This window comes from Pygocentrus nattereri, chromosome 20 (assembly GCF_015220715.1).
Source record: "Pygocentrus nattereri isolate fPygNat1 chromosome 20, fPygNat1.pri, whole genome shotgun sequence".
Classification (NCBI taxonomy): Eukaryota; Metazoa; Chordata; class Actinopteri; order Characiformes; family Serrasalmidae; genus Pygocentrus; species Pygocentrus nattereri.
Window position 1 is genome coordinate 34,695,729 of NC_051230.1, and position 23,822 is coordinate 34,719,550.

The 23,822-nt window shown below is 45.3% G+C and overlaps 1 protein-coding gene across 1 annotated transcript in view; it reads left to right on the forward strand.

Moving 5' to 3' along the window:
- adamts12 (ADAM metallopeptidase with thrombospondin type 1 motif, 12) overlaps nucleotides 1–23,822 on the forward strand; it is a 38,911-nt gene that overhangs the window by 10,071 nt on the left and 5,018 nt on the right. Inside the window, exons 3-20 of the mRNA XM_037531441.1 lie at nucleotides 469–649; nucleotides 2,515–2,735; nucleotides 3,203–3,286; nucleotides 4,500–4,624; nucleotides 9,536–9,685; nucleotides 9,836–9,979; nucleotides 10,120–10,264; nucleotides 10,493–10,585; nucleotides 10,929–11,074; nucleotides 11,252–11,421; nucleotides 14,360–14,490; nucleotides 15,210–15,330; nucleotides 16,060–16,304; nucleotides 16,640–16,781; nucleotides 17,028–17,154; nucleotides 17,318–17,528; nucleotides 17,633–17,932; nucleotides 19,204–19,761. Coding sequence (XP_037387338.1) covers nucleotides 469–649; nucleotides 2,515–2,735; nucleotides 3,203–3,286; nucleotides 4,500–4,624; nucleotides 9,536–9,685; nucleotides 9,836–9,979; nucleotides 10,120–10,264; nucleotides 10,493–10,585; nucleotides 10,929–11,074; nucleotides 11,252–11,421; nucleotides 14,360–14,490; nucleotides 15,210–15,330; nucleotides 16,060–16,304; nucleotides 16,640–16,781; nucleotides 17,028–17,154; nucleotides 17,318–17,528; nucleotides 17,633–17,932; nucleotides 19,204–19,761 — 3,294 coding nt within the window. The remainder of the gene's footprint in view (nucleotides 1–468; nucleotides 650–2,514; nucleotides 2,736–3,202; nucleotides 3,287–4,499; nucleotides 4,625–9,535; nucleotides 9,686–9,835; nucleotides 9,980–10,119; nucleotides 10,265–10,492; nucleotides 10,586–10,928; nucleotides 11,075–11,251; nucleotides 11,422–14,359; nucleotides 14,491–15,209; nucleotides 15,331–16,059; nucleotides 16,305–16,639; nucleotides 16,782–17,027; nucleotides 17,155–17,317; nucleotides 17,529–17,632; nucleotides 17,933–19,203; nucleotides 19,762–23,822) is intronic.

Below are 23,822 nucleotides of genomic sequence, written 5' to 3' on the forward strand. Positions count from 1 at the left end.
CAGTCATCAGGCAGTGAATTCAGAACCAGTTCATGTAGGAACTTTCTGTGAGGAGCTTTTAGAGGGACGTCTGGTTCCTATCACCACCACTGTGAGGAGCTTTTAGAGGGACGTCTGGTTCCCATCACCACCACTGTGAGGAGCTTTTAGAGGGGGACGTCTGGTTCCCATCACCACCACTGTGAGGAGCTTTTAGAGGGGGACGTCTGGTTCCTATCACCACCACTGCGAGTCGGTTTCTCTTAAACAGAGCGTTTCACACCAAACCGCTCCGACTAGCTGTGTTTACACCTTAACCAGTTGATTATGTGGAAATTCTGAGAGATTGGAGGAGCTACCCTTTAAACCCCTTAAATGACCTGGCCTGCTGTTGGGTCCACATGTTAGGACTGGACCTGTTTTGTAATTTGCGGCCCGTGTTTCTCGCTGCTGATGCTGCTGCTGTCGGCACTGTGTGCTGAATTTCAGACGGGTCTGCTGACCCTCCCTGCTGGACTGTTCCTGATCGAGCCTGTACGTGGACACACGCCGACCCCCGCAGACCCACACCAACCGCACGTCATCTACCACAACTCCACCTGGAGAAGCCCCCGAGTGCGCCGCAGCACACATACTGATCCCAACCTCCACAGTGCCTGCGGGGTCAAAGGTCAGGAGCTATTACACTCATAAATACTGCATTTCATACTAATGGACTCTCATGGACGCTGCTGCGTATGTTAGCATGCCTGTAGCAGCCAGTCATAAACTGTGTGCTTCAGACCAGAGTTGGGTGATATGATGATAATAAGGTGTTTCAAAATGCAGAATTATTAAGGCATCTACACTCTCCGGCCACTTTATTAGGTACAGTTCAGTTGCTTGTTAACACAAATAGCTGATCAGCCAATCACACGGCAGCAACTCACTGCATTTAGGCCTGTAGAGGTGGTCAAGACGACCTGCTGAAGTGCAGACCGAGCATCAGAACGGGGAAGAAAGGGGATTTAAGGGACTTTGAACGTGGCGTGGTTGTTGGTGCCAGACGGGCTGGTCTGAGTATTTCAGAAACTGCTGATCTACTGGGATTTTCACCACAACCATCTCTAGGGTTCACAGAGAACGGTCCGAAAAAGAGGAAATATCCAGTGAGCGGTCAGTTGTGTGGACGAAAATGCCTTGTTGATGTGAGAGGTCATAGGAGAATGGGCAGACTGGTTCCAGATGATAGAAAGGCAGCAGGAACTCAAATAACCAACTAGAATCTCTGAGGAACGTTTCCAACACCTTGTTGAAAGTCTGACACGAAGAATTAAGACAGTTCTGAAGGTGAAAGGGGGTCCAACCTTTTACTAGCACTGCTCTACACTGTGGAGCTGAATGGTTCCTCTGGCTGTTCCATGCAGGTCATTTCTGCTAATTCAGGACCAGAAATAGTACCTCAGTGACGGCTAACAGACACCAGAGAGCTCGTTCGACTCAGATTTTCACCTCACTGTCAGTCTTTATTCTTTAAATGTGTGTAACTGTAACGTGACTTAGCTGGAATTGAGCCCATATTCTGGTGTGAGGCATTTTTGGACTCCTAAAACTAAGCCTGTGCTCTGGGGTGTGGAACCTCTGGGCTTGCTAACTAAGCTAGCGTTAGCTGGGCTTCACACTACTGCTCCAAACACCACAGAGCAGGTTCGATTTAGACCACTTTGTCACTCCAACATCAGTCGGTTCACTTTGCTCCCTCAGATTTGACTCTTTATTCCCTAAACGTGTGTAATTTTTAGCCTGTGCTATGGTTTGTGGCACCTTTAAGCTAGCGTTAGCTGAGCTTCACACTACTGCTCCAAACACCACAGAGCAGGTTCGATTTCTGCTTTCTGGCCATCCAACATCAGTTTTTTATCGTCTACGTTTAGTCGGGACAGAATCCGAACGGTCTGAGCCACTGACTGGATGTGTAACCCGCCCGCTACGCTGACGGTGAGTTAGCTAGTAGGCTACAGACCCGAACAGGGTTAATTTCCTGCTAGCCACTTGAATCGCTCAAATTTGCTTCATCCTCTGAACTCGTCTTGGCGCTTTAGTTAGCCTCAGTCCACATGTGCCATAGTGAGCAGAGCTGTTGCTATGCTAACGAAGCTAATGCTAGCCAGCGGCTCTGTTTAACATTTAGCAGGTGCCGCTAGGCGAATGTTTTGACGTTTAGTGGATGAAGGACTGAAAATTGTGCACTGCTTTCACTTATTTGGTGACTGCACAAGCTAAAAAAATTTATTTGGCTGTTTTCGGTTTCACAATAACTTTAGACGAGGCGGCACAAAAGCGACAGTAACAGAAAACCAACTGTGAGCGGCTTTGCGGAGGTGATAAGCTGCGCTAATATTCGACGGTATGAAGATGCGCATATCGCGCTATAGTTACATTTGAAGTGCGACAGGTAGAAGATTCAGTAAAGCTACTAAATTAAACTTAAATCCATACATGGCCTTACATCGGGTGTATCCAAATATTTGACCTGTGTGTGTGGTTTTGGCGCAGATGGTGCAGCGTATTCGAAGCAGGTGGAGCTGGACAGGGAGCTCTGGGAGCAAGAGCAGCCAGACCGGACTGGACCGGACCGACCTGGACGCAGGCAGATTTCCCGACGCTCTGTCAGTAGGGAGCGCTGGGTGGAGACCATGGTGGTGGCCGACTCCAAACTGCAGCAGTACCACGGCAACAATAATGTGGAGAGCTACATCTTCACCATCATGAACATGGTGAGACCCCGAGCCTGACTGAGTCACGATTCAAAGTACTGACTCTGATTGACCGATTGATTGATTCAGCGTACTGAATCCGACTGATTGATTCAGAGTGTTGATACAGATTGATTCGGACTAATTTGATTCAGAGTGCTCTTTCAAACTGATTCATGGTTCAAGTTGTGTGATTCAGAATCACTCCGATTAATTCATGATTCAGTAAACACAAATGATTCCCAATTTAGAGTGCATGATTCAGACCTGCTTCTTTTGATTCATGATTCAGAGTTTAATGTTTACTCTGGCTTTGATTCATGATTCATCATTCTTTTTAAACATAGACATGCTGCATTACTTACTCGCATGACTTGTTTTTATTGTAATCAGAAAATATTCTAGATTTTTTTGATCCAGTTTTCTCTGGTTTGGTTCAGACGCTGATCCAGGCGCCAGTGTGAATGGATGTGTTTGTGTTATCGCAGGTGGCAGGTATATTTCATGATGCCAGTATCGGCAACGCCATCCACATCATCCTTGTAAGGCTCATACTGCTGCAGGGAGAGGAGGTACGAACAAAGCTTTCACTCAGGAGTCACGATTCCTGATTCATTTAACTTCATACATTTTTTCTGTTCATCTACTGTGGGTTTATCAGTAAACTCAAACAATGCATGTTGCTCACTTACTCACGACGGGTTACTTAAGCTTTAAGCTGAAGATTTACTTTTGATTTACATGCCCTACGTCTTCACTTCTGTCGTTTTTAATGTTGGAGACATCTACAGCAGGCAGTAACCCTGCATGGAGCCCAGCGCGCCTCAGAACAGAAAGCTTCTTTGTTGCTTCTATTTTTCATACATTATTCTTACTGAACAGAGAGGAACTGAAGATTCTTCACCTCCATCTCAGTCACACACTCTTCATTAGCTCCATAACTGAGATACTAAATCACAAAATAAACCCCACCCTGTCCCACCAGCAGCTCTGAGTGTGTGCAGCTGTGTGCTTTTCCTGGGAAAAATGAAAAAAGCCTCATTCTGGCCTCATTCTCGAAATATAGTTCCCCAGAGTAACTCTGCATAATGGGATTGGCTGTGGTTGATTCATGAATCACAGTATATGGTTCCACTTGGCTCTATTTGAGTGGATTGGGATTAGTTGTCTGATTCATGATTCAGAAGGAATCATTCAGTTTGATTCTTTTTGATGTATGATTCAGAATAGGTGCCTCTTTAATTTATGATCTGGAGTTTATGGTTCAGTTGAACTCTTTTTGATTCCTAATTCAGTGTGTGCTTCGTATTGTCAATTTACAGTGATTGTGTTTGATTTGTGATTCAAATGGGCTCTTTTCATTTCATGATTCAGAGTCTTTGATTTGAACTGGCTTGTTCTGATTCATAGTTTACAGTGTATGGTAAAATTGGCTTGGTTTGTTTTACAGTTAATAATGAATAATTCAAACGGAAACCTTTTGATTCACAATTCACAGTGTGTAATTCAAATGGACTCTATTTGACTTGTGAATGAATCAAATTGAGTCTGTATGATTCATGATTTGGAATGTAGGATTCAGTTGTCTCTATTTGATTCACAACTCAGAGTCAGTGATTCAGAGGGGATGAATCAGACTGGCTCTGTTTCTGTGCTCATGTGTGCTGTAAAACTGCCCTCCAGTTTTCTGATTCTTTTGTAATGTGTTTTGTGTGTGAATGTGTGTGTGTGTGTGTGTGTGTGTGTGTGTGTGTGTATGTGTGTGTATGTGTGTGCACTTATTAGAAAGGACTGAAAATCGTACATCATGCAGATTCCACTCTCTCCAGTTTCTGCAGTTGGCAGAAAAACGTAAACCCCCAGAGTGACACACACCCCGCACATCATGACGTTGCTGTGCTCATTACAAGGTCACTCGCGCACACACACACACACACACACACAAGAAACTGTAGAACGGACTCGGTTTATATCACAATACTTACATTTAGAGCCGGTTATTCATTCAGTCTAATGAGAAACTGTAGAACGGACTCGGTTTATATCACAATACCTACATTTAGAGTCGGTTATTCATTCAGCCTAATGAGAAACTGTAGAACAGACTCGGTTTATATCACAATACCTACATTTAGAGTCGGTTATTCATTCAGTCTAATGAGAAACTGTAGAACGGACTCGGTTTATATCACAATACCTACATTTAGAGACGGTTATTCATTCAGTCTAATGAGAAGCTGTAGAACAGACTCGGTTTATATCACAATACCTACATTTAGAGTCGGTTATTCATTCAGTCTAATGAAAAACTGTAGAACGGACTCGGTTTATATCACAATACCTACATTTAGAGTCGGTTATTCATTCAGCCTAATGAGAAACTGTAGAACAGACTCGGTTTATATCACAATACCTACATTTAGAGTCGGTTATTCATTCAGTCTAATGAAAAACTGTGGAACAGACTCGGTTTATATCACAATACCTACATTTAGAGCCGGTTATTCATTCAGTCTAACGAGAAACTGTAGAACAGACTCGGTTTATATCACAATACCTACATTTAGAGTCGGTTATTCATTCAGCCTAATGAGAAACTGTAGAACAGACTCGGTTTATATCACAATACCTACATTTAGAGTCGGTTATTCATTCAATCTAATGAGAAACTGTAGAACGGACTCGGTTTATATCACAATACCTACATTTAGAGTCGGTTATTCATTCAGCCTAATGAGAAACTGTAGAACAGACTCGGTTTATATCACAATACCTACATTTAGAGTCGGTTATTCATTCAGTCTAATGAGAAACTGTAGAACGGACTCGGTTTATATCACAATACCTACATTTAGAGTCGGTTATTCATTCAGTCTAATGAGAAACTGTAGAACAGACTCGGTTTATATCACAATACCTACATTTAGAGTCGGTTATTCATTCAGCCTAATGAGAAACTGTAGAACAGACTCGGTTTATATCACAATACCTACATTTAGAGTCGGTTATTCATTCAATCTAATGAGAAACTGTAGAACGGACTCGGTTTATATCACAATACCTACATTTAGAGCCGGTTATTCATTCAGTCTAATGAGAAACTGTAGAACGGACTCGGTTTATATCACAATACCTACATTTAGAGTCGGTTATTCATTCAGTCTAATGAGAAACTGTAGAACGGACTCTGTTTATATCACAATACCTACATTTAGAGTCGGTTATTCATTCAGTCTAATGAGAAACTGTAGAACGGACTCGGTTTATATCACAATACCTACATTTAGAGTCGGTTATTCATTCAGCCTAATGAGAAACTGTAGAACGGACTCGGTTATTCATCGGTTATTAGTCGGTTATTCATCGGTTATTAGTCGGTTATTCATTCAGCCTAATGAGAAACTGTAGAACGGACTCGGTTTATATCACAATACCTACATTTAGAGTCGGTTATTCATTCAGCCTAATGAGAAACTGTAGAACAGACTCGGTTTATATCACAATACCTACATTTAGAGCCGGTTATTCATTCAGCCTAATGAGAAACTGTAGAACAGACTCGGTTTATATCACAATACCTACATTTAGAGCCGGTTATTCATTCAGTCTAATGAGAAACTGTAGAACGGACTCGGTTTATATCACAATATCTACATTTAGAGTCGGTTATTCATTCAGTCTAACGAGAAACTGTAGAACAGACTCGGTTTATATCACAATACCTACATTTAGAGTCGGTTATTCATTCAGTCTAATGAGAAACTGTAGAACGGACTCGGTTTATATCACAATACCTACATTTAGAGTCGGTTATTCATTCAGCCTAATGAGAAACTGTAGAACAGACTCGGTTTATATCACAATACCTACATTTAGAGCCGGTTATTCATTCAGCCTAATGAGAAACTGTAGAACAGACTCGGTTTATATCACAATACCTACATTTAGAGCCGGTTATTCATTCAGTCTAATGAGAAACTGTAGAACGGACTCGGTTTATATCACAATACCTACATTGAGAGCCGGTTATTCATTCAGTCTAATGAGAAACTGTAGAACGGACTCGGTTTATATCACAATACCTACATTTAGAGACGGTTATTCATTCAGTCTAATGAGAAGCTGTAGAACAGACTCGGTTTATATCACAATACCTACATTTAGAGCCGGTTATTCATTCAGTCTAATGAGAAACTGTAGAACGGACTCTGTTTATATCACAATACCTACATTTAGAGCCGGTTATTCATTCAGTCTAATGAGAAACTGTAGAACGGACTCGGTTTATATCACAATACCTACATTTAGAGTCGGTTATTCATTCAGTCTAATGAGAAACTGTAGAACGGACTCTGTTTATATCACAATACCTACATTTAGAGTCGGTTATTCATTCAGTCTAATGAGAAACTGTAGAACGGACTCGGTTTATATCACAATACCTACATTTAGAGTCGGTTATTCATTCAGCCTAATGAGAAACTGTAGAACGGACTCGGTTATTCATCGGTTATTAGTCGGTTATTCATTCAGCCTAATGAGAAACTGTAGAACGGACTCGGTTTATATCACAATACCTACATTTAGAGTCGGTTATTCATTCAGCCTAATGAGAAACTGTAGAACAGACTCGGTTTATATCACAATACCTACATTTAGAGCCGGTTATTCATTCAGCCTAATGAGAAACTGTAGAACAGACTCGGTTTATATCACAATACCTACATTTAGAGCCGGTTATTCATTCAGTCTAATGAGAAACTGTAGAACGGACTCGGTTTATATCACAATATCTACATTTAGAGTCGGTTATTCATTCAGTCTAACGAGAAACTGTAGAACAGACTCGGTTTATATCACAATACCTACATTTAGAGTCGGTTATTCATTCAGTCTAATGAGAAACTGTAGAACGGACTCGGTTTATATCACAATACCTACATTTAGAGCCGGTTATTCATTCAGTCTAATGAGAAACTGTAGAACGGACTCGGTTTATATCACAATACCTACATTTAGAGCCGGTTATTCATTCAGTCTAATGAGAAACTGTAGAACGGACTCGGTTTATATCACAATACCTACATTTAGAGTCGGTTATTCATTCAGTCTAATGAGAAACTGTAGAACGGACTCGGTTTATATCACAATACCTACATTTAGAGTCGGTTATTCATTCAGCCTAACGAGAAACTGTAGAACAGACTCGGTTTATATCACAATACCTACATTTAGAGTCGGTTATTCATTCAGCCTAACGAGAAACTGTAGAACAGACTCGGTTTATATCACAATACCTACATTTAGAGTCGGTTATTCATTCAGCCTAATGAGAAACTGTAGAACTGACTCGGTTTATATCACAATACCTACATTTAGAGTCGGTTATTCATTCAGCCTAATGAGAAACTGTAGAACAGACTCGGTTTATATCACAATACCTACATTTAGAGTCGGTTATTCATTCAGCCTAATGAGAAACTGTAGAACAGACTCGGTTTATATCACAATACCTACATTTAGAGTCGGTTATTCATTCAGCCTAATGAGAAACTGTAGAACGGACTCGGTTTATATCACAATACCTACATTTAGAGCCGGTTATTCATTCAGCCTAATGAGAAACTGTAGAACAGACTCGGTTTATATCACAATACCTACATTTAGAGTCGGTTATTCATTCAGCCTAATGAGAAACTGTAGAACGGACTCGGTTTATATCACAATACCTACATTTAGAGTCGGTTATTCATTCAGCCTAATGAGAAACTGTAGAACGGACTCGGTTTATATCACAATACCTACATTTAGAGTCGGTTATTCATTCAGCCTAATGAGAAACTGTAGAACGGACTCGGTTTATATCACAATACCTACATTTAGAGTCGGTTATTCATTCAGTCTAATGAGAAACTGTAGAACGGACTCGGTTTATATCACAATACCTACATTTAGAGCCGGTTATTCATTCAGCCTAACGAGAAACTGTAGAACAGACTCGGTTTATATCACAATACCTACATTTAGAGTCGGTTATTCATTCAGCCTAATGAGAAACTGTAGAACGGACTCGGTTTATATCACAATACCTACATTTAGAGCCGGTTATTCATTCAGTCTAATGAGAAACTGTAGAACAGACTCGGTTTATATCACAATACCTACATTTAGAGTCGGTTATTCATTCAGTCTAACGAGAAACTGTAGAACGGACTCGGTTTATATCACAATACCTACATTTAGAGTCGGTTATTCATTCAGTCTAATGAGAAACTGTAGAACGGACTCGGTTTATATCACAATACCTACATTTAGAGCCGGTTATTCATTCAGCCTAATGAGAAACTGTAGAACGGACTCGGTTTATATCACAATACCTACATTTAGAGTCGGTTATTCATTCAGTCTAATGAGAAACTGTAGAACAGACTCGGTTTATATCACAATACCTACATTTAGAGCCGGTTATTCATTCAGTCGAATGAGAAACTGTAGAACGGACTCGGTTTATATCACAATACCTACATTTAGAGTCGGTTATTCATTCAGCCTAATGAGAAACTGTAGAACGGACTCGGTTTATATCACAATACCTACATTTAGAGCCGGTTATTCATTCAGTCTAATGAGAAACTGTAGAACGGACTCGGTTTATATCACAATACCTACATTTAGAGTCGGTTATTCATTCAGTCTAACGAGAAACTGTAGAACGGACTCGATTTATATCACAATACCTACATTTAGAGTCGGTTATTCATTCAGTCTAATGAGAAACTGTAGAACAAACTCGGTTTCTATATTTATATTGTAATGTACAGGAAGGACCTGTGCGCAGGTAGGAATGAGCCGTGTGAAACGCTGGGCCTGTCTCACCTGTCTGGAATGTGCCAGCCACATCGATCCTGCAACATTAACGAGGATTCAGGGCTGCCAGTGGCCTTCACCATCGCACACGAGCTCGGACACAGGTCAGTGTGTACGTTGTGTAGTAGGTTATTTGTAATGTTAGAAATGCTGTCGAGCCTCGTTACGTGATGGCTGTTACGGGGCCGAGTGGACAGCTGTAACCCGGGGAAGCCGTTCATCCTGAAGAGTGATGTGTTTGTACTTGTGTGTAGTTTTGGTCTCCAGCATGACGGTCAGGGGAACGACTGTGAGCTGGACGGTAGAAACCCTTTCATCATGTCCCGACAGCTTCAGTACGACTCCTCCCCACTCACCTGGTCTTCCTGCAGCAAAGAGTACATCACCCGCTTCCTGGAGTGAGAACACACACTTTCTTAAACTCCAGTCAACATGAACTAGGACTAGACGGCCTTCGGCCAGGAACCTTTAGCGTAGGAATCTGGACTGAATTCAGCAGTCAACACACTCGCTCTCTTTCTTTATGTCTCTTTCTTAGTCGTGGTTGGGGTTTTTGTCTCGACGATCGTCCATCTAAGAAGGATCTGACCACGGCCCTGGTGGCCCCGGGGGTCCGGTACACTGCGCAGCATCAGTGCCAGATGCAGTACGGCCCCAACGCCACCTTTTGCTCAGAGATTGACGTGAGACCATTTCTGTTCTATTCAGATTTATAACAAAGAAATAACAGATATTCCCCCATTCAGCCGCTTTCCTCTCAGACCTTCAGAGAGATGTTTTGTTTCTTTTCCAAGTTGTTGTTAAGAGCACAAACTGACCCTCTGCTGGTACAAAGGTGGTTTAATCTCCTGAAAGGCGTGAGCGCTGATGAGTACTGACCTCACGACAGTGCACGTCTGTGTTGTTTGTAGAACGTGTGTCAGATCCTGTGGTGCTCTGTGAACGGATCCTGCCGCTCCAAACTGGACGCACCTATAGACGGGACCAGGTGTGGCCCAGGAAAGGTGAGCGACTTCACGTGATGTCAGAAAAAGAGTGTGTTAACTGGTGTGTGTACTACTGATAGTTAGGTAGAGTTTTAGTAAATAATTGCATTTCTGATGTAATATTTAATTAGAGGCTAATTATGGCTATAATTATGTCTCTCACATTTTTTTGTAACAATGTTACAGTTCAGTTATTTGATAGAATTCAGAATTATTTAAAAAAATGAACAGAACAAAATAGATGATGAACAATATGGCAAGTTTTCTTACGTTTAATGAGTTAATACTGAACATGTATTATATTGTGTGTGTGTGTGTGTGTGTGTGTGTGTGTGTGTGTGTGTGTGTGTGTGTGTGTCAGTGGTGTATCTCAGGTGAGTGTGTGATTGTGGGGAAGTTACCTGAGACAGTGAATGGTGGGTGGGGCCAGTGGAGCACCTGGTCTCACTGCTCACGCACCTGCAGCTCTGGTGTCCAGTCAGCGGAGAGAGAGTGTGACCAGCCGAAGTATGACTCCTACAGCGCCTACAGCGCTTTCTTTTTCTCTCTTTCTCTCCTTCCTCTAAACTTTTTGGTGTATCTAACCCCATATACACTATCTAACATTGGGTTTAATGCCTCTCTCTCTCTCTCTCTCTCTCTCTCTCTCTCTCTCTCTCTCTCTCTCTCTCTGTCTCTCTCCAGGCCGGCGTTCGGGGGAAAGTACTGTACAGGGGAGCGCAAGCGCTATAGAATCTGTAACACGACACCGTGTGCTCAGAAACATCCTACGTTTCGGGAAATGCAGTGCAGCGAGTTTGATACGGTGCCATATCACAACCAGCTTTACCAGTGGATCCCTGTCTCCAGCATCAGTAATCTTTATTCATCACCAATCACATTACACATCACATTACACATCACACATCACATTACACATCACATTACACATCACATTACACATCACATCACGCATCACATCACGCATCACATTACACATCACATTACACATCACATTAAACATCAAACATCACATTACACATCACATTACACATCACATCACATTACACATCACACATCACACATCACACATCACATTACACATCACACATCACATTACACATCACATTACACATCACATTAAACATCAAACATCACATTACACATCACATTACACATCACATCACACATCACATTACACATCACATTACACATCACACATCACATTACACATCACATCACACATCACATTACACATCACATTACACATCACATTAAACATCACACATCACATTACACATCACATTACACATCACACATCACATTACACATCACATCACACATCACATCACACATCACATTACACATCACATTAAACATCACACATCACATTACACATCACATTACACATCACATTACACATCACATTACACATCACATTACACATCACATAACACATCACATTACACATCACACATCACATTAAACATCACACATCACCCATCACATTACACATCTCATTACGCATCACATCACACATCTCATTACACATCACATTACACATCACATTACCCATCACATTACACATCACATCACATTACACATCACATCACACATCACATTAAACATCACATTACACATGAGATTAAACATCTCATAACACATCACGTTATTCATCATCAATCACATTAAACATCACATTACACATGAGATTAAACATCTCATAACACATCACGTTATTCATCATCAATCACATCAAACATCACAACACACCACATGAAACATTTCATTATACATCGCATTAAACATCACATTACCCATCATCAGTCACATGAAACATCACATGAAACATCACATTACCCATCATCAATCACATGAAACATCACATAGCACATCAAACGAAACATCACATTAAACATCACATTACACATCACCTTACCCATCATCAGTCACATGAAACATCACGTAGCACATCACCCATCACATTACACATCATATTAAACATCACATTACACATCACATTACCCAACATCACTCACATTAAACATCACATAGCACATCAAATGAAACATCACCTTAAACTCCACATTACACATCACATTGCACATCACATTACACATCACATTACCCATCACCAATCACATGAAACATCACATAGCACATCAAATGAAACATTACATTAAACATCACATTGCACATCACATTACACATCACCTTTCCCATCGTCAGTCACGTGAAACATCACATAGCACATCACATTACACATCACCTTAACCATCATCAGTCACATGAAACATCACATAGCACATCACCCATCACATTACACATCATATTAATCATCACATTACACATCACATTACCCAACATCACTCACATTAAACATCATATAGCACATCAAATGAAACATCACATTAAACATCACATTACCCATCATCAGTCACATGAAACATCACGTAGCACATCACCCATCACATTACACATCATATTAAACATCACATTACACATCACATTACCCATCATCAGTCACATGAAACATCACGTAGCACATCACCCATCACATTACACATCATATTAAACATCACATTACACATCACATTACACATCATATTAAACATCACATTACACATCACATTACACATCATCAATCACATTAAACATCACATAGCACATCAAATGAAACATCACATTAAACATCACATTGCACATCACATTAAACATCACATTAAACATCACATTACACATCACCTTACCCATCATCAGTCACATGAAACATCACGTAGCACATCACCCATCACATTACACATCATATGAAACATCACATTACACATCACATTACACATCATCAATCACATTAAACATCACTTAGCACATCAAATGAAACATCACATTAAACATCACATTGCACATCACATTACCCATTATCAGTCACATGAAACATCACGTAGCACATCACCCATCACATTGCACTTCATATTAAACATCACATTACACATCACCCATCATCAGTCACAGGACCACAGACCAAGCTGCCTTTACTTCAGCATTCAGAGTGATTGCAGTGCAGGACTGTAGACGTCTGGTTGTAATTAATGCAGAATTAGCAGAATTAGATTCTCTAGTCATAATCAAAGCTCCAGTCATTCCAGACCTGCAGTTTCTCCTCTGCTGACTGTGCAGGCTCATGGCTGTATTGGGTGCTTCTGAAGAACTCTTCTAAACACTTTAAACCTGGAGCAGTGATGGTGGACAATCCGAGTCACTGGGCAGAATTCCAGTCACTGCTGGGAAGCTGCACATGTTTTGTTTCATGTTGATTTCTGTATTTGAGGCTCCGAAGCCGAGAATAGAAGCCATAATTGCACACTGCACCAGGCTGCATTACTATAAAACATGGAAAATAGGCCTGAGAAGGATTTTTCCCTTAAGTTTTGTGAATTTTTGGCTTTTTCTTTTGGGCTTTCTGAGACCTGGCATGCATTTTGTGTTTGCAGCCATGTGTGTGGGTTAGTGTTTACAGAGTGTAAACAGTTTACAAAACCAGAGCAGCTCCAAAAAGATCAGTTCAGAGAAGAACGCTGTTCTTTTACCCCTCTGGAGTTGTTATTGTCAGTGTGCTGTAATGTTTAAATATATTAACACAATTAATTACACAATTAATTGCATTTGCATTTGTAAAGTATCTCTTCTTCTACTTACAGACACTAACATAGTTTGGACTGAAAGTTTAGAATCTGCACTTTTCACACTTGTATATTTGTCCCTTTTTATATCTTTCTCTTACTCACCGTTGCTCCCCCCGGTCACCACCCTCAGGCCACCCGTGTGAGCTACACTGCAGGCCGGTTAATGAGGACTTCTCAGAGAAGATGCTGGACGCTGTAACAGATGGGACTCCATGCTTCAGTAACAACAGCAGGAGCATCTGCATCAATGGTGTGTGCAAGGTAGTGTGACAGAGCATTCCCCTTAGCAACCACCTGGGACACCAAAGCACTGGCCAAAAAAACACCGTAGCAACCCCCTATGGTACCATAGCAATGGCCTAGCAACACCATAGCAACCTCTGTGGGTTCCATCGCAACAGCCTAGCAGCACCTTAGCAACCACCTGGGATGACGTAGCAAAGGCCTAGCAACCTTCTGGGAAAACATAGCAACACCTTCACAACCACCTGGAATTCCACAGCAAATGCCTAGCAACACTTTAGCTACCACCTGGCATCCCTTAGAGAAGGCCTTGCAATGCTTTAACAACCACCTGAAATAATATAGCAAATGCCTAGCATCACCTTAGCAACCACCTGGGATAACATAGCAAAGGCCTAGCAACAACTTAGCAACCACCTGAGATAAGATAACAAAAGTCTAAAAACACTTTAGCAACCACCTGAGAAAATATATAAAAACCCTGACAACACCTAAGCCAGCTGAGAATCCACGGCAATGTCCTAGCAACATATTAGTCATCACCTGGGATACCATAGAAACAGCCTAGCAACACCGTAGCAAAGTATAACAAAGAAACAGGTAATCATAGGAAGGTGGTGGGATGCCAAATCTAACAGCTCGGAATTTATAATATGTTAGATTGGAATTAGTAGGAAGGACTTCAGCTATTTCAGCTATTTCATAATTCCATAAAGAGCATATGTGGATGTGTGCAGGCGGTGGGCTGTGATTATGGAATTGACTCTAAAGTCAAGGAGGACCGCTGTGGAGTGTGTTTGGGTGATGGCTCCAGCTGTGAGACAGTGAGAGACTCCTACACAGAGAGAGACGGATATGGTACCTCATATTCTCAATCACTCATACCTCACCTCCTCACCTTCTCCATCACACACACCTCACACTGTACCTCACCATGTCCATCACACACACATCTCACACTGTACCTCACCATGTCCATCACACACACCTCACACTGTACCTCACCTTCTCTATCACACACACCTCACACTGTACCTCACCTTCTCCATCACACACACCTCACACTGTACCTCACCATGTCCATCACACACACCTCACACTGTACCTCACCATGTCCATCACACACACCTCACACTGTACCTCACCTTCTCCATCACACATACCTCACACTGTACCTCACCTTCTCTATCACACACACCTCACACTGTACCTCACCATGTCCATCACACACACATCACGCTGTACCTCACCATGTCCATCACGTACGTCACACTGTACCTCACCTCCTCACCTTCTCCATCACACACACCTCACACTGTATCTCACCATGTCCATCACATACGTCACACTGTACCTCACCTCCTCACCTTCTCCATCACACACACCTCACACTGTACCTCACCATGTCCATCACACACACCTCACACTGTACCTCACCTTCTCCTCACCTGAACATAGATGTCGGCTGATGATCATGCAGGTTAAGCAGTGAGTGAACATCGTGCTGTTTAGTCTGAACTGATAGTGGCTTTTCTAGGAGCTTTTCCATTACAGCATTACCAGTAACTGAGTTTGTATGTGTGCCAGGTTATGTAGACATGCTGCTGATCCCAGAGGGGGCGCGGGACATCCTCATCCAGGAGGTTCAGGAGGCGGGGAACTTTCTGGCGGTGCGGGCGGCAGATTCGGAGGAGTACTTCCTCAATGGGAATTACATCATCCAGTGGAATGGAGAGTACAGAGTGGGTGGAGCCAAATTCTACTACGATCGTTATGGTAACCTGGAGAACCTCACTTCTCCTGGACCAACCACACAGCCAGTCATGGTGCAGGTACACACCCACACACACACACACACACACACACAGAGTAATGTGTGTAGTACCTGATTTTCACACACTTTCATTGAGCATCAAATATGTGTGATAAAACGTGAATAATTTGATGTATACATTTTATATATTATACTTTTCTGTTTATGTGTTTGTGTAAAATATATATATTTTTTTCTTGCTTAGTTATTTAGAGTTAACTGTCAGGTTGTAATATAATATCTGCCGTGTCTGATATCTGGACAAAACATTGCTTTGAAAAAAGTCGTCGTTTCTTACAAGTACAAAGACGAAAGATACAATAATAATATTTAATGAAATATTCCTCTGTGCAGCTGCTGTTCCAGGAGCCCAACCCAGGAGTACGTTTTGAGTTCACGGTGAAGAAGAGCCTCCTGACGGGTAACGAACTGCTGGAGCCTGAATACAGCTGGAAATACGGAGCCTGGACTGACTGCAGCGCCTCCTGTGGGCTAGGTGGAGAACTACACCTCATTTCACAGCTAAACTGTTTTCAAATTAGTAACCCTGCAGGACATTATTGTGTTTGATCAGTGCATTACAGTCACTGATGACATCATCACTGATGACATCATTACATTGAGTGCATTACAGTCACTGATGACATCATTACCTTCAGTGCATTATGTTTGCTGATGATGGTGATGAGTGTTGTTGTTGTCATGGTTACGTGAGCTGTCCTGACCCCGTTTTCTCATCCAGGTGAGCAGCAGCAGCCTGTGCGCTGTTTCGAGGAGGACATGGGCGTGGTGGATGAGGCCCTGTGTGACCCAAACACTCGGCCAGATGACCGGCACCGCAGGTGTAAGAACATGGACTGTCCAGCCAGGTCAGTGAAATGCCTTCTGACATCCAGTCACTAATATCTGAGTCTACACGTATAATTACAGAAAACGACAGTAATTAATGCGAGAAGTTCCATTCCTGACTTTTGACCTCTAGGGTTGTGCATCTGAGCATTGTCATCTGAAGTGTCTGTTTCCTGCCCCCAGGTGGTGGGTGGGGGGGTGGCAGCCGTGTTCGTCCTCCTGCGGATCAGGGGGTCTGCGGAAGCGGGCGGTTCTGTGTGTGCGGACTGTGGGCGGAGAGGAGCGGGTGCTGCCCCCCGGAGACTGTAAACATCTCCCTAAACCCAAACCGGCCGTGCCCTGCAACAGGGACGTCACCTGTGGGTCAACCTGGGCTGTGGGCAACTGGAGCGAGGTGAGGTTACTGGGTCACAGGGTTTGGTTTCTGGTGTGTTTCGCCTGTTTTCTGTCATTCCCGTCTGGATACTCATCCACTGACTGTCCTTTTTTGTCCTGCAGTGTTCTCTCAGCTGCGGTGGAGGGGTGAAGTCCCGTACAGTAAGGTGTTTGACCGAACCCCAGGTGTCCTGTGACCCCATGACCCGACCTCGCTCCACCACCTTCTGTAACCTCCAGAGCTGCTCCTCCAACCACAGGCCCCGCCCCCAGCCTCAAAAACCCACCCCCAACGTCCCGACCCACACCACCAGGTCCTCACCGGCTCCCACACGCACAGCAGCACCGGACGTGCTCCATGAGGATGATCAGGATTTCATCCTGGTGAAGAACGGCAGCGCAGATGACCGCACGCACACATCGGTGGGACTGGACAAAGAATCTTATCACCATGTGTCTTCCCAGATGATTTATTATGAGCAAACATTGATAAGAATTATGTGCATTTCCTAATGCTCAATATTAGTTATTTGCAACCTGAAGTAAACAAAAGGCTTATTCTGGCAGAACTTTTGGAAAGTTTGGAATCACAAGTTTTCAATAATAATAATAATAATAATAATATTAATAATAATAATTTGCGATAACATCGCAATACTCAGCACTGCACCAGTTTTTAAAAGGGCCCATATCATTTTCAGTTTGCGTGGTTTTATGTACCAAATGTAGTCGTAATTCATTTCTACGTGACCATTTGTAATCCCTTAGAATTAAACAGGCTGTTTTTGTTGATGTGTACATGTAAATAGATATTTATATGTATTTATATGTAAATATGCTCTATTCTGATTGGCTGAGCTAATTCAGAAAGCACTCTGTCACCTCACAGCAAGAAGGATCTGGGTTTGATTCCCCGGCCGGGCGACCAGCGTCGTTTCTGTGTGGAGGTTGAATGTGTGTGTCTGGGTGGCTGCCCTGTGATGGACTAGTGACCTGTCCAGGGTGATTCCTGCCTTCTGCCCATTGAGTGCTGGGATAGGCTTCAGCACCCCCTGCGGCTTCGATGATGAATGAATGAATGTATGAACTGATGTAAGCTGAATAGGTGGATAATGTAAATGACTTGTGACATCACAAAAACACTAAAATCAGAACTGTTTGAGTTCAAGGCTGTTTACCTATATGGAAGGGGTGGGCACATGTTGGAACTTTCAGAGTGTTTAAGTACTGTGTTATATACCTCTTTAAATGTCCAGAGCCCACCAACAGCCCAAGTTTTGTTATGCGCTTCTATAATCTAAGAATAGCCAGTTTGCATTAAAGTCCCTGTAGTGCCTGGGAGTTTAAACTCCTGTATTTCAGGAAAGTGAGAGAAATTTGGTTTTCCATGGTATGGGCCCTTTAAATATTGCGATACAAGCACATCATGGTTTACGTATGTTGTCAATCGTGTGCTGTGGGGTCTGTAGTGACCCCTACTGCAGTTATTCCATAATGTTTTGCTATTGCAAGCTGCGCTTTTCTCCTGTAAAGCTCACACAGTGCCACCTAGTGTACTGAAGTAGCAACTGCTTACAGTGTAAGCCTTGACTGCTAATACTGGACTGAAAACAGACATAATTGCACCTACATCCTTTATTGAGATTGGAAAAAATCTTGATTTTTATACGAATTGTTATTATTTTACTGTGCAGGCCACGCCTACGGTCAGTGAGGACGAAGAGGGCAGTGCTGACCTACAGCCGCCCGACAGAGGCTCCAGATACACGCCAGGTTACGACTACATAGTGGAAGAAGATGGAGGTGAAGAGAGAGAGAGTGCGTTTACCATCCGGCCCCCTCTGACCACAACCGCACCCCCCCACACACCGCTGACCACGGCTGAACCGCACTGTACTGCTGAACCCACACGCGTTCTTCTGACCACGTCTACACCAGCCATTAAAACACACGCATACACCAAGGTTGCTGTGGCAACCGTCAGAGACCACCCTCACAATGGCCATAATGCTGAAGCAACTGCACACCCCCACACCACCCCCGCCTCATATGCACCAACACGGAAGACGGTGAGGAATGGCAGTGGTCAGTCTGGGAGAGACCACGCCCCTGCCGTCACCCACACGAAGCTTAAGAAGATCCTCACACCCAGGAGCCCCAGTAAAGCCAAACGCCAAAAAACACCCGCACACGCCCCGGGTGGAGCGGGACCCAATACAGCGGCATTCTGGGTGGTGGGCAACTGGAGTGAGGTAAATATTTACAGCATCAGCACAATTTACCGCATTTTAGTGTCAGTGCTGGTGGGCCGTGTCTCTGATCTATCTGGGTCTGTGTCAGTGAGCTGTGGGTTAGGGGCAGTGGGGTGGAGGGTCTGTCAGTGCTGGTGGGCCGTGTCTCTGATCTATCTGGGTCTGTGTCAGTGAGCTGTGGGTTAGGGGCAGTGGGGTGGAGGGTCTGTCAGTGCTGGGGGGCCGTGTCTCTGATCTTCTGCGTTTGTGTTAGTGTTCAGTGAGCTGTGGGTTAGGTGCAGTGGGGTGGAGGGTCTGTCAGTGCTGGGGGGCCGTGTCTCTGATCTTCTGCGTTTGTGTTAGTGTTCAGTGAGCTGTGGGTTAGGTGCAGTGGGGTGGAGGGTCTGTCAGTGCTGGGGGCCGTGTCTCTGATCTTCTGCGTTTGTGTTAGTGTTCAGTGAGCTGTGGGTTAGGGGCAGTGGGGTGGAGGGTCTGTCAGTGCTGGGGGGCCGTGTCTCTGATCTTCTGCGTTTGTGTTAGTGTTCAGTGAGCTGTGGGTTAGGGGCAGTGGGGTGGAGGGTCTGTCGGTGCTGGTGGGCCGTGTCTCTGATCTTCTGCGTTTGTGTTAGTGTTCAGTGAGCTGTGGGTTAGGGGCAGTGGGGTGGAGGGTCTGTCAGTGCTGGGGGGCCGTGTCTCTGATCTTCTGTGTTTGTGTTAGTGTTCAGTGAGCTGTGGGTTAGGGGCAGTGGGGTGGAGGGTCTGTCAGTGCTGGTGGGCCGTGTCTCTGATCTTCTGCGTTTGTGTTAGTGTTCAGTGAGCTGTGGGTTAGGGGCAGTGGGGTGGAGGGTCTGTCGGTGCTGGGGGGCCGTGTCTCTGATCTTCTGCGTTTGTGTTAGTGTTCAGTGAGCTGTGGGTTAGGGGTAGTGGGGTGGAGGGTCTGTCAGTGCTGGTGGGCCGTGTCTCTGATCTTCTGCGTTTGTGTTAGTGTTCAGTGAGCTGTGGGTTAGGGGCAGTGGGGTGGAGGGTCTGTCGGTGCTGGGGGGCCGTGTCTCTGATCTTCTGCGTTTGTGTTAGTGTTCAGTGAGCTGTGGGTTAGGTGCAGTGGGGTGGAGGGTCTGTCGGTGCTGGTGGGCCGTGTCTCTGATCTTCTGCGTTTGTGTTAGTGTTCAGTGAGCTGTGGGTTAGGGGCAGTGGGGAGGAGGGTCTGTCGGTGCTGGGGGGCCGTGTCTCTGATCTTCTGTGTTTGTGTTAGTGTTCAGTGAGCTGTGGGTTAGGGGCAGTGGGGTGGAGGGTCTGTCGGTGCTGGTGGGCCGTGTCTCTGATCTTCTGTGTTTGTGTTAGTGTTCAGTGAGCTGTGGGTTAGGGGCAGTGGGGTGGAGGGTCTGTCAGTGCTGGGGGGCCGTGTCTCTGATCTTCTGCGTTTGTGTTAGTGTTCAGTGAGCTGTGGGTTAGGTGCAGTGGGGTGGAGGGTCTGTCAGTGCTGGTGGGCCGTGTCTCTGATCTTCTGCGTTTGTGTTAGTGTTCAGTGAGCTGTGGGTTAGGTGCAGTGGGGTGGAGGGTCTGTCGGTGCTGGGGGGCCGTGTCTCTGATCTTCTGCGTTTGTGTTAGTGTTCAGTGAGCTGTGGGTTAGGGGTAGTGGGGTGGAGGGTCTGTCAGTGCTGGTGGGCCGTGTCTCTGATCTTCTGCGTTTGTGTTAGTGTTCAGTGAGCTGTGGGTTAGGGGCAGTGGGGTGGAGGGTCTGTCAGTGCTGGGGGGCCGTGTCTCTGATCTTCTGCGTTTGTGTTAGTGTTCAGTGAGCTGTGGGTTAGGGGTAGTGGGGTGGAGGGTCTGTCAGTGCTGGTGGGCCGTGTCTCTGATCTTCTGCGTTTGTGTTAGTGTTCAGTGAGCTGTGGGTTAGGGGCAGTGGGGTGGAGGGTCTGTCGGTGCTGGGGGGCCGTGTCTCTGATCTTCTGCGTTTGTGTTAGTGTTCAGTGAGCTGTGGGTTAGGTGCAGTGGGGTGGAGGGTCTGTCGGTGCTGGTGGGCCGTGTCTCTGATCTTCTGCGTTTGTGTTAGTGTTCAGTGAGCTGTGGGTTAGGGGCAGTGGGGAGGAGGGTCTGTCGGTGCTGGGGGGCCGTGTCTCTGATCTTCTGTGTTTGTGTTAGTGTTCAGTGAGCTGTGGGTTAGGGGCAGTGGGGTGGAGGGTCTGTCGGTGCTGGTGGGCCGTGTCTCTGATCTTCTGTGTTTGTGTTAGTGTTCAGTGAGCTGTGGGTTAGGGGCAGTGGGGTGGAGGGTCTGTCAGTGCTGGGGGGCCGTGTCTCTGATCTTCTGCGTTTGTGTTAGTGTTCAGTGAGCTGTGGGTTAGGTGCAGTGGGGTGGAGGGTCTGTCAGTGCTGGTGGGCCGTGTCTCTGATCTTCTGCGTTTGTGTTAGTGTTCAGTGAGCTGTGGGTTAGGTGCAGTGGGGTGGAGGGTCTGTCGGTGCTGGGGGGCCGTGTCTCTGATCTTCTGCGTTTGTGTTAGTGTTCAGTGAGCTGTGGGTTAGGGGTAGTGGGGTGGAGGGTCTGTCAGTGCTGGTGGGCCGTGTCTCTGATCTTCTGCGTTTGTGTTAGTGTTCAGTGAGCTGTGGGTTAGGGGCAGTGGGGTGGAGGGTCTGTCAGTGCTGGGGGGCCGTGTCTCTGATCTTCTGCGTTTGTGTTAGTGTTCAGTGAGCTGTGGGTTAGGGGCTGTGGGGTGGAGGGTCTGTCAGTGCTGGGGGGCCGTGTCTCTGATCTTCTGCGTTTGTGTTAGTGTTCAGTGAGCTGTGGGTTAGGGGCAGTGGGGTGGAGGGTCTGTCAGTGCTGGGGGGCCGTGTCTCTGATCTTCTGCGTTTGTGTTAGTGTTCAGTGAGCTGTGGGTTAGGGGCAGTGGGGTGGAGGGTCTGTCAGTGCTGGGGGGCCGTGTCTCTGATCTTCTGCGTTTGTGTTAGTGTTCAGTGAGCTGTGGGTTAGGGGCAGTGGGGTGGAGGGTCTGTCAGTGCTGGGGGGCCGTGTCTCTGATCTTCTGCGTTTGTGTTAGTGTTCAGTGAGCTGTGGGTTAGGGGCAGTGGGGTGGAGGGTCTGTCGGTGCTGGGGGGCCGTGTCTCTGATCTTCTGCGTTTGTGTTAGTGTTCAGTGAGCTGTGGGTTAGGGGCAGTGGGGTGGAGGGTCTGTCAGTGCTGGGGGGCCGTGTCTCTGATCTTCTGTGTTTGTGTTAGTGTTCAGTGAGCTGTGGGTTAGGTGCAGTGGGGTGGAGGGTCTGTCAGTGCTGGTGGGCCGTGTCTCTGATCTTCTGCGTTTGTGTTAGTGTTCAGTGAGCTGTGGGTTAGGGGCAGTGGGGTGGAGGGTCTGTCGGTGCTGGGGGGCCGTGTCTCTGATCTTCTGCGTTTGTGTTAGTGTTCAGTGAGCTGTGGGTTAGGTGCAGTGGGGTGGAGGGTCTGTCGGTGCTGGTGGGCCGTGTCTCTGATCTTCTGCGTTTGTGTTAGTGTTCAGTGAGCTGTGGGTTAGGGGCAGTGGGGAGGAGGGTCTGTCGGTGCTGGGGGGCCGTGTCTCTGATCTTCTGCGTTTGTGTTAGTGTTCAGTGAGCTGTGGGTTAGGGGCAGTGGGGTGGAGGGTCTGTCGGTGCTGGTGGGCCGTGTCTCTGATCTTCTGTGTTTGTGTTAGTGTTCAGTGAGCTGTGGGTTAGGGGCAGTGGGGTGGAGGGTCTGTCAGTGCTGGGGGGCCGTGTCTCTGATCTTCTGCGTTTGTGTTAGTGTTCAGTGAGCTGTGGGTTAGGGGCAGTGGGGTGGAGGGTCTGTCAGTGCTGGGGGGCCGTGTCTCTGATCTTCTGCGTTTGTGTTAGTGTTCAGTGAGCTGTGGGTTAGGGGCAGTGGGGTGGAGGGTCTGTCGGTGCTGGGGGGCCGTGTCTCTGATCTTCTGCGTTTGTGTTAGTGTTCAGTGAGCTGTGGGTTAGGGGCAGTGGGGTGGAGGGTCTGTCAGTGCTGGGGGGCCGTGTCTCTGATCTTCTGTGTTTGTGTTAGTGTTCAGTGAGCTGTGGGTTAGGGGCAGTGGGGTGGAGGGTCTGTCAGTGCTGGTGGGCCGTGTCTCTGAT